This window comes from Palaemon carinicauda, chromosome 14, assembly GCF_036898095.1.
Source record: "Palaemon carinicauda isolate YSFRI2023 chromosome 14, ASM3689809v2, whole genome shotgun sequence".
NCBI lineage: Eukaryota > Metazoa > Arthropoda > Malacostraca > Decapoda > Palaemonidae > Palaemon > Palaemon carinicauda.
The window spans coordinates 116,124,260-116,136,474 of record NC_090738.1 but is presented as its reverse complement, the minus strand read 5'-3'; the positions used below and the strand labels follow the sequence as shown (position 1 = coordinate 116,136,474).

At 36.4% G+C, this 12,215-nt stretch overlaps 1 protein-coding gene across 1 annotated transcript in view; it reads right to left on the bottom strand.

Annotated features, from left to right (window-relative positions):
• Positions 1-12,215, bottom strand: part of LOC137653631 (uncharacterized) — a 129,022-nt gene that overhangs the window by 63,793 nt on the left and 53,014 nt on the right. Inside the window, exon 2 of the mRNA XM_068387206.1 lies at positions 7,060-8,140. Within this exon, the coding sequence (XP_068243307.1) occupies positions 7,060-7,967 (908 nt within the window). The 5' untranslated portion in view covers positions 7,968-8,140. The remainder of the gene's footprint in view (positions 1-7,059; positions 8,141-12,215) is intronic.

Sequence of the window (12,215 nt, the reverse complement as noted above, 5' to 3'; positions counted from 1 at the left end):
GAGGTAAGGGACAGGACAAGCTAGAACTGGGGAGGGCCAGGCAATGGTTGCTAATGACTCCGTAGGTAGACCTGTTGGCTCCCCGAAACAGCCCATCCCTAAAAAGGGTGGTGAGGTTGCAAACACTACTACAAACTATAGAGATAAAGCGTGTCACGAACCCCCGTCTAACAGATTGCCAGGGAGGGACGTTTACAATAGGCTACAACAACCCACATATATATTCGCAACGTTGGAGTAAGAACAGGCACCCATAGATGTAAGCCAATCGCTGGAACTTTTATTTTTTTTATATTGTTATTATTTCTATTATTATTAATAGTAGTATTGCGTATATCATTGTCTTATATACTAAGCACGGCAAATGCCACCCAAATATAAGCAGCGAATGTTTGTCATTGATTCACAATTATTTTAAGTTACTAGTTTACTTTTTCACAAGTTCGTATTTTTGCCTTTCAATTTCAGTTACTTTCACTGTCTTCCTTGTAGGTCTGTTTTTGTCATCTTAAGACGTGCAGTACTTAAATGTATGAGTATTTTTTGGATTATAAGCTACACTCAATTTTTTTTAATAAGGCACATTTGCACCGACTCACAGGGTTGCCCTTTTAGCTCGGAAAAGTTTCCTAAGCTGATTTGTTAGAATTATTTTGTCCCACCAATCACCTAGTAGGAAACTTATCCGAGCCAAAAGGGCACCCGTGCGAGTCGGTGAAAATATGCCCCATTAAAAAAAAAATTAATATAGAATCGAATTTGGCAGGTGATTGATCAGGGATAGCAATAATGAACTGAAAGTTTATGAACATGAATTTAGGTTAGGTAAAAAGATAATAACCCAGAGGAGGCAAGTCTTTTGGAGATGCAAAACACCCTCCAACAAATATGTACTGTTGAATCTGTCATAGATGAAGTATCTTAAATATTTTAGTCATTCGTGGAATTCTATTACGGACAAAGCTCTAGCTATTCAAATTAAGCTGTGTGTATAAATATATATATATATATATATATAGTATATATATATATATATATATATGTCTGTGTATGTGTGTGTGTGTAATTCACGAAAATATTCGGGTATAGACCGGTATAGAAAGACCATAAACAGACATAAGAGGAAGGACACACACAGATATATATATATATATATATATTAATATATATATATATATATATATATATATATATATATATATATATATTTAATAAAATTCCAATCATTTATACTGTATCTGGTCAATACATTCAAGAACAAAGTACCTTTTGCGGACACATTTATTGATTTAGAAGGACTGCGAACTACAAGTTATCTTGGGATGGTTATCGTAATGCAGCCATACAAAAGCTGTTGACATATTGACATAAGTTCTAGTTTTGATATACATCAAACCATGGTCAGCTTTGTATGTATTATAAGATGAATGGCTTCCTCAGTACCGTGACAAATGGCAGTACTCAGTATCTACGTTTTTTTTTTTTTTTTTTTTTTTTTTTTTTTTTTTTTTTTTTGGGGGGGGGGGGGGGGGCGTTCAAGTACTTATATTATTTCCTACACGCAAATGCTTTAACACGGCAGTATGGTGGCTGGCTTTGCCAGGATTTTTCATAACTATCTGAATTATTCTGGCTTTATGCACTGTTACGTTTAAGTATATATTTTTTTTTCAGTAATCGGAAGAGAGCAATTTTTTCCAAAAAGACCTTTTGGAGTTTGAATACTGTATACACACACACATGCTGAGACATACACTGGGATGCTTACAATATATACATATATACATACATACATACGTGTATATATATATATATATATATATATATATATATATATATATATATATATATATATATATATATATATATATATATGTAATTTTTTTTTTTCATGAGCAAAGATGTGAATATTATGTTATTCATATGCAAGTATGTAGTATTTTTTTTGTTACTGCTTTGCTTATGATTTAAAGGCAGCGAAATAATTGCGTAGCTGATAGTGTAATTAGCTAATTAAAAAGTTATGTTACCTTCTGAGGAGATGTAGATACTTAAAAAATTCCCTAAAGTACGTTTTGCATGCAGCGACTGTTGCGATCATCGCTGAGCAATGATTACATTTATTCCTATGGAGCTGTTTTGCAACGAGCGACTATTTGGAGCCAGATGATCCCTCATTGCTAAACAGCCCCATAGGAATAAATGTAACTAGTGCCTAGCCGCAAGAATTGCTGCATGCAAGACGTACCTTAAGTATCAGAGAGAGAGAGAGAGAGAGAGAGAGAGAGAGAGAGAGAGAGAGAGAGAGAGAGAGAGAGAGAGAGAGAGAGAGACGGAATTCAGTCAAAAGAGTAAAATTACTTTTATTTCTAATACCCACCCATACCAGTCCCCACCATCCTGAGAAATTAATTGATTTCAGTAAACTATATCCTCAACAACTATGGCAATAGACACGCACCGATAAGAGGACGATTTTTTAAATTGTCAAGATAAGGTCCCTACCATGTACATTATAGAACCTAGGGCTGTATTAGCCTGGTGGTAGCGTCCTTGCCAGACTGATGTTCGAGTCCCGCTTAGACTCGTTAGTTCCCTTGGTCACTGCAATCTCACTATCCTTAAGAGCTAAGGATGGGGTGTTTGGTGGAGCCTCTAGGTCTATCTGCTGAGTCCTCAGCAGCCATTGTCTGGCCCTCCTTTGTCCTAGCTTGGGTGAAGAGGAAGCTTGGACGCTGATCATATGTAATATGGTCAGTCTCTAGGGCATTTTCTTGCTTGATAGGGCAATGTCGCTGTCCCTTGCCTCTGCCATTCACGAGCGGCCTTTAAAAAACGTTTGAAAATTATGTGAATCAAATCTTTGAGTAACGTCGACGGCTTCATAAATCAAACAGTAAGGAAACTTCCAACTAACTTGAGGAGCCTGGAGTAAGCGGCAGTGGGTTCTAGTGAGGCTCGAAAGTCACCTGAATATGAGCAAACAAGTACAGCTGCCACTGAACACGCAGGATGCGTTAAGCCCGTCCAACCCCACATCTTTTTATTCGATGGAAAAAAAAGTTAGCCATATATGCTGTAGTCTGATGTGTACAGTGGCTGCTTCCGCGTTCAGGCGTATATAGTTGGATTTTGCTCTCCCTCGGATTAGTTACGTACGCCTCTGTAATCTTGCTACTGTACAGATATGTATTACATTTTACTGCGGGGAAAATACATTGTTGTTTGTTGTTGTTGTTAGTTAGTTAATAAACACTTCGCAGTGATATATCTTCCCAATACAATTAAAGAGCAAATGTCCGGTTATGTATTTGAATATTGTATTTCTTTCCGGTCACGCAGAGCAGCATTACAAGACGTATAACTACTCAGCTTCTTTCCATATCTCGGGTAGGGAGAGGGAGTAGTCATACACTGGTGAGAGCGGTTACCCCGATGGGTACACTCTGAAACCACAACTGCCGTGTTGTAGTTAGGAAAGGGGAGGGGGTGGGAAGGGTTGAATCTACCTGTATGAGCATATCAATAAATAATTAGCCGTCAGTTTTGACGGGTCGCGTACTCGTGTATTTATAAATATATATTATTTTGAAAAACCTTTTTTTATTTTGGCTCGAATAGGTTTGTTTTTGCAGAAATGGCAAAATAACGGTTAGGTTGAAACGCATGCGTGATCTCGTTATTGCTGAGTTATGTTTAGAATTAATAGCTATTTGCAATTATCGCATCTTTATGTGGTTAATTATATTCGAGTCAGGCTTTATTTTATTATAGCTAGTTGATGACGAATGTGTTGCGGTCTCTCTCTCTCTCTCTCTCTCTCTCTCTCTCTCTCTCTCTCTCTCTCTCTCTCTCTCTCTCTCTCTCCCCTACCTGCGTACCTGGTGGCGGGGTTAATAATTGGGGTGACTGAGGTTTCTGGGTTACCTGCCACACGCATAAAAAAAAAGAAAACATTCCTCTACAGGAGAATATGCTGGCTATGAAACGTCTTCGGCTAGACATTCCATAGAGAAAAATGTAAGAAAAATGACTCTCTAAAGTTGTGTGGTCCCTTTGAAAGCTTCTGTTATATACTTCTGGAAACTGAGTTGTTTATTTTGAAAAAAACACAGATGAAAGTTCATTTAGTTATTCTGAAGTTCCGTTTGCTTATTCTGAAGTTCCATTTGCTTATTCTGAAGTTCCATTTGCTTATTCTATGGAGCCAGTGGTTCAAATAATCGTCTTCAGAAATATCATATTCCTCTTTTTTAATACAGTTGTTATGGTACCGTTGTTTCAAATAATCTTCAGAAATATCATTTCCCTCTCTTATGAACCCTTATTATTATTATTTTTATTATTATTACTACTACTAATAATACTACCACTACTACTACGACTACTACTACTACTACTACTCCTACTACTAAACTACATCCCTATTTACGAAAGCAGGATACTATAAGCCCAAGGGCTCCATCGGGGAAAACTAGCTAATTGAGGAAAGTAAATAAAGAAATAGATAAACTGCATGAGAGGTTTACTTCACAACCAGTTATTATTACTACTAGCTAAGTTACAACCCTAGTAGGGAAAGCAGGATGCTATAAGCCCAAGGGCTGCAACGGGGAAAAAATAGCCCAGTGAGGAATGGAAATAAAGACATAAATAAGCAACAAGATAAGTTTACCCAATGAGAACAGTCATTGTACTTGAATTAAAATCCACTTCTGAAAATGCAGAGCTATAAGCCAGTGTGTTCCAATGGGTTTTTAATAAACCAGTGAGGAAAATAAATAACGAAATAAATAAACTACCAGAGAAATTTACCGTCATTGTACTTTTATTAAAATCAACTTCTGAAAACACAGGATGATAATGCTTAAGGCCTAAATTTTATATTCTATCAATTAATCCAACAGGGAAAATAGCCCAGTGAGGAAAGGAAATAAATAAATAAACTACCAAGGTAAGTTTACATACTGAAAATCCCCATTGTACTTTTTAAAAATCCACTCCTTCCGAAAACGGCCTTCACTTTTCGCGAATATTTCCTTGCATTCCACCTGGTGGAGAGTGGTCATCTTGACTTTAGCATTTTAAAACTTTAAAAACGTGGAATTTTTGTTTCTGGCATTTGGGGCGTATAGTCTTAACCTTTCTGCGTTGCTCCACTCTCAGCGTTATTGTTGGAGTATTTTGTGTGTGTGTGTGTGTGTGTGTGTGTAGGGGGGGGGGGGGGGAGGTTTAGACGTTAGGTCGTCAGGTGAGTATTGAGAGTGATTTTTTATTCTTGAATTGAAGTAACGTGTTTTGTGGCGATACAAATACTTTCGTGTCAGTTGAATTTCAAATAAAATTGATGTCCAGTATCTTTGCACCAGGTTGGATACCTTCAATTTTGGTATATATATAAATATATATATATATATATATATTATATATATATATATATATATATATATATATATATATAGTTAATTGATTGATTGATTGATTTAAAGTTTTCTGGCAGCTTTAAATGAGTCAATCAATCAACACTATATATATATATATATATATATATATATATATATATATATATATATATATTATAGTTGATTGATTGATTGGTTTAAAGTTTTCTGGCATCTTTAAATCAATCAATCAATCAACACTATATATATATATATATATATATATATATATATATATATATATAATATATATATATATATATATTATATATATATATATATATATATATATATATATATATATTATATATATATATATATATATATATAATACAACATTTACGTCAAGTTCGGATTTGATCATTTTATTGGTACCTTTGTGTCGTTCCATATGATTTATGTTAAATTGCATTCCATGGCAGTTACACGCCAGGAATGGTTTTTTTTTTTATAGTATCACCTGCTTGTGTTTCTATTCAAAATGGTAATTTAACCTAATTTATTGTTAGTTGTGGTCTTACGAAAATTCGCACACCGTTCCACTCCACGTTTTAATGTTATAACCCTTCACTTTTTTTTATTCAGGTTTGCATCAATATCGAAATATTGATGGTGTACCTTTTTGAGTTCACTTTTTAATAAATACGTGTTAAGATTTGGGCATACTGCTTACGATTGTTTTATACAAATAGTAATGACAGGTAAAATTATTAGCACATATGATTCTACGCGTCAAGGTAAAAGGAATAGAACACAAACCATTCTACACGATTAGAGGAAAGTAAAACACTCGAATGATTTTGCACATCAAGATCAATTTTAAGAAAATGCAAATCTTGTACATCAAATAAGAGTAACGACACACACTTATAGGTGTTATGATTAAAGAAACATCGAAGGGGCTTCTACATTCCAAGATAAAGACATCACCACATGGTTTTTGCACATGAGAATGTTGAAGTAAAATCTTGAATTATTTTATGCACTTGTGAAATTGCTATACCATGGAAAGGATGATTCACACAAAGGTTGCACTATGGTAATGTTTGTTCTGGTGAAATTGATACATTGATATTGAGCGCCTATGTAAAATTAAAACACCAGACATTATCTTGCATCAGAAAGCAAAAAAAAACAAAAACAGCACAACTGGTTTCCTTCTGATGAAATTTATACATTAAAGGGATCAAATTGAACACCGATGTAAAATTAACACCATAAAGCAAAGAAACAAAAACAACACAACTCCTGATTTTGTTCTGATGAAATTGTTACATTGAAGGGATCAAATTGAGCACCGAGGTAAAATTAACACTAGAAAATATCTTGCACCAGAAAGCAAAGAAACAAAAACAGCACAACTGGTTTGCTTCTGATGAAATTTATACATTGAAAAGGGATCAAATTGAACACCGAGGTAAAATTAACACTAGAAATTATCTTGCACCAGAAAGCAAAGAAACAAAATTAGCACGAGTCCTGATTTTCTTCTAATGAAATTAATACATTAAAGGGATAATGAGCACCGAGGTAAAATTAACAATAGAAATTATCTTGCACCGGAAAGCACAAAAAAAAAAAAAAAAAAAAAAAAAGTATCACGACTGCTGGGACTTACCTCTCCTCCCCGTTGGGAGATTTGGCGAGTTTGATGGCGAATATGAACTGGGCTGCACATATGAGGAGACAGCTGAGGTCGAGGGATAAGGTGAGGGCTGCGAGCGCCAGGGTGACCTCCTGCACGCTGTCCGCATTTGGTTCGAGGGGCGTGAGCTCCACCAGGAAGGTGAGGGCCAGGAGGGCCAGCAGTAGGGAGATGAGGCACAGCAAGCCCAGGGACGTGAGGGCGCCCCTGGAGCCCGTCGAACGGGTGAGGGTGATGAATCTCGGGATGAGGCCCGCTGACCTTTTGCTCGCCTTCGATAGGTCCGCGGGCTGGATAGGGGACAGGTGCGATATGTGGGACAGGTCTGTGAGGTGGGAGTGGTCGCGGGATTGGTCCAGACCTGTGGTTCGAGTGACCGTCGTCGTGCCCGGGCTGACGGAACCGCTGTTCCCGCCAACGGAGTGTTTTGAGGAAGAGAGCGAACTCATGTTGAGCGCTGGGTGATGGCGCCCGCCCGCCGCGCCGTTCACCTTGACACTGAGGGTAGTAGGCGGGGTGATCGGGTGATGGTGGTGGTGGTGGTGGTTGCCGGAGGAGGAGGAGGAGGAGCCTGTGTTGCTGGTGTTGGCTGCAGCGGCGGCGGCCGAGGAGGAGGAGGAGGGGCTGTTGGGGTGATGGTGATGGTGGTGGTGGTGGAGATGAGGGAGCGTGGCGGAGGAAGGTATGTGGACGGAGGTGCCCAGTCCCGCGGCCAGGGAGCCCCTTCCATCGAGGGTATTCTCAGTGCCATGGACTCCTCCTCCACCACCTCCCCCTCCCCCTCCTCCTCCTCCTCCGACACTAGCAGCAGCGGCAGCCTGTCTTCCAGCCACAGTGAGCATGTGTTTGAGCATAGAACCGTCCCTAGGACCTGGGGACATTAGAGGCGGGGGCGTAGGCGCGGGCGAGGGTTTGGGCACTGTTTCACCATACCGTGGGCGCCGCCCTCGCCTCGGACGGCGGGGTGGCAGTTTGATGGGCGGTGCCTCACAACAAGACCACTCCCCTTTTCATTCTCCGTGGGGTCGGGATGAGAACGCCTTGGGTCTTACTCCTGCAATTAGAAAAAAAAAAGATGCCATTAGGATAAGTAGGGTCAGGACATTTCACTAGAGAAGGTCAAATAAGGTCAGAATAAGTGTCAAAAAGGTCAATTAATGTCAAAACAAAGGTCAGTCAATGTCAAAACAAATGTCAATTAATGACAAAACAAAGGTCAGCTAATGTGAAAACAAAGGTCAGTTAATGTCAAAACAAATGTCAATAAATGGTCAATTGATGTAAAAAGCAAAGGTCAATATCTAAAACAAAGGTTGATAAATGACAAAACAAAAGTCAATTAAGGTCTATTAATCTGAAAACAAAGGACAATTGAAGTAAAATCATGTCAGTTAGGGTCAGAACAAAGGTCAGTTAAGTTAAAAACAATGGTCTATTAAGGCCAAGGCACCAGCCGCCCGTTGAAATACTACCGCCAGAGAGTTATGGGGTCCTTTGACTGGCCAGACAGTACTACGTTGGATCCTTCTCTTTGGTTACGGTTCTTTCTCTTTGCCTACACCGAATAGTCTGGCCTATTCTTAACAGATTCTCCTCTGTCCTCACACACCTGACAACACTGAGGTTACTAAACAATTCTTCTTCGCTCAAGGGGTTAACTACTGCACTGTATTTTTTCTTTGGCTACTTTCCTCTTAGTAAGGGTAGAAGAGACTCTTTAGCTATGGTAAGCAGCTCTTCTAGGAGAAGGACACTCCAAAATCAAACCATTGTTCTCTAGTCTTGGGTAGTGCCATAGCCTCTGTACCATGGTCTTCCACTGTCTTGGGTTAGAGTTCTCTTGCTTGAGGGTACAATCAGGCACACTATTCTATTTAATTTCTCTTCCTCTTGTTTTGTTAAAGTTTTCATAGTTTATATAGGAAATATTTATTTTAATGTTACTCTTCTTAAAATATTTTATTTTTCCTTCTTTCCTTTCCTTACTGGGCTATTTTCCCTGTTGGGGCCCCTGGGCTTATAGCATTTTGCTTTTCCAGCTAGGGTTGTAGCTTAGCAAATAATAATAATAATAATAAAAAGGTCAAGGTGAAAACAGGACAATTAAGGTTAAAACATATCAAAATAAGGTCAAAACATCAATCAAGGTCAAAACAAAGTTCAATTAAGGTCTCCAGATTTCCTTGAATTCAAGACATCGATTAATAAATTATATTGATACTTCACCCCTAATTTGACTTCTTTTTATAGCTACATCCTTCTGTCTTCCTATTGTTCTTCAGCGCGACCAGATTATCCCTTTCCCAAAGGATTATTTTGATAATTCATAAGGCTTCAGGCTTAAACAATCTATTGGCTTCATATGTAAGTGTATCTTCAGCTTATCCTTATGCCTTTTGTAACTGTAGACTGCATAAAACGGGCTGTCTGTTTGTCTCTATTTATATTGTAATTTTTTTTATATTTAAGTTCGGATTAAAGTTATAAATATATCAAGCACCTTCATAATAATCTAAATGATATTTAATTGTGTGTTATCGTAGTTTATCATTGGTATTGTAATTTTTTTTTTTTACTCATATAAGAGTTCTAATTAAAGTTGAGAATATTCTAAGTACCTTCAGAATAATCTAAGTGGTCTTTAAAGTGTAATTTTATCGAAGTTTATCAAGTATGATAAGTTTTTACACCATGAACAGATGTTTTAGTATTTTCATCACCTGCTTGTTTTTAGTTGAATAATCTATTTTCCCCTAGGGTTCTTTGTATGAGTTTTGAAATAGCATTTGTTTGGTTTTATATATACAACAGTTTTTGGCTTTTTGTCTTATTACATACAGCGTAAATTATATCGACAAAACACACGCACGTTTCAACTGTACATTTATTTGCGTATTGATAAAAAGGGCATTCAGTTACTGCAAACCTCCACCAAAGCAGAAACCCTCTTAGAAAGTATATTCCCAAAAGGAACATAACATCATGTTTCTGCCAAATTCTGAACAGAGAAAAGTTATTGCTGAGGCCCTGTAACTAACAAATAGAACTTAGACTGATGCCATGTAACAATATTTATGATCACCTTTCCCAAAAGTATCATGTTTGCCGTGAAGTATGATTACTTTTTGTATATACTTAAGATCAGATTATTTTCAAGACAAGTTTGATGTGTTGATACCTTGGAGAAATGTATAAATTCTAGTAGAGAAACGAATCTGAAAACGTTTTAGGTCATATTGGAGTCTTAGAACGTTCTTAATCGAGTGAATGGTGTTGTCTGAAAAACGGATTTCTATCCCCTTTTTAGAGAGAGAGAGAGAGAGAGAGAGAGAGAGAGAGAGAGAGAGAGAGAGAGAGAGAGAGAGAGAGAGAGAGGAGGGGGGGTATTGTATGTGTGTATTTACAGTATCGATCTTATCACGTTTAATCCATGAGGAAGTATGGCTTCAAAAGGACTCCAGTCTCCTGGTCTTAATTGTAACCCAAGTCCACGAAAGGAGGCTTGTGCCTATCAAATTTAAAGGAGTAACTATAATTCAGGATTAGTGTCAAGACGCAGCTGAGTTCGGGGGCAAGGTTCACTGCAAGGCTGGATAGAATGCTTAAGGAGGATAATAAAAGAGACGAGAAAAGTAAGAAAAGTAACAAAATGAGACAAATCACAAATTTTAAGTAATTTGTATTTTTTCCTAACATACTTACCTAGAACTACTTTCTTAGGAGTTACTGGTAACTCTTCCCAACCGACCAGAATTTTGTGTAGTTTACCCTATTCCCATTTTCTATGGGTGACCTCAAATATGTTTTAAATTGAAATGCATGTCACTGTTTTGAGTGTTCGCTATAATGATTGTTTGTTCAAGTAGCTTAAATTATTTGCAATTTGGTGTTCCATATAGTAAACAGGTGACCAAAATGAGGGGTCACCTAAAGTATTGAAGTACTCCCTGAATTAAATAAATTAAATAAAAACTATCCCTTGAGTTCACCAAATAGCCCTGGATGGTTAGACCAGAAACTGTTACTCTCATTAATTTGCAACTGAGACCCTATTCAGTTTAAAAAGATGCATTTTTCTTCTGTAGAGATTTTATTGAATTTGTCATAGATCGGTTGAGAGAGAGAGAGAGAGAGAGAGAGAGAGAGAGAGAGAGAGAGAGAGAGAGAGAGAGAGAGAGAGAGAGAGAGAGAGAGAGCTTTAGAACAATTCCCAGTATCATTACAATTATAATTAAGACTCCGCTTTTATATTGTATTGAACAATACTATGCTGAACTTTTGGGATAGACGGAGTACTATTTATTGATTTGTGATTGCTTATTTGTTTTTTAAGCCTTCTCTATATTTTTATTTATATTCTCCAAAAGCAAGATTCACAGATCAATGGCCACTAGGCTTTTCTCTGTGGATAATAATTTTAATGCATAAGATATTTAAGGCTCTTTAAATGCTGTTGATAATGCATGAGATATTTAAGGGTCTTTAAATGCTGTTGATAATGCATGAGATATTTAAGGGTCTTTAAATGCTGTTGATAATGTATGAGATATTTAAAGGTCCCAAGATTAGTATGAATGAAATATTGAATGTTCTTTATTGCTATTTGTCTATTGAGTTGCAATTAATCAATATTCATACCAAGTAGCTTTTCAAAACTACATTGAAGGTTACTTGCACTGATTTTGGGAACTATTTTACATAATTTGAATTTACTGTGAAAACGCACATACACACGCAGTATATATATATATATATATATATATATATATGTGTGTGTGTGTGTGTGAATATATATGTATATATATGTATGTATATATATATATATATATATATATATATATATATATATACATATATACATATATATATATATATATATATATATATATATATATATATATATATTTATATATATATATGTATATATATATATATATGTATATATATACATATATATATATATATATATATATATATATATATATATATATATATATATATATATATATATATACAAATGTGTGTGTAAGGCCTTTAATATCAAGTACTTTCATTTTTATTTCCTTCGATTATCGTTTATGTAATGCCTGAAATTGTTAGTAGATTCAGTGTTAATTCGCACTCATTAG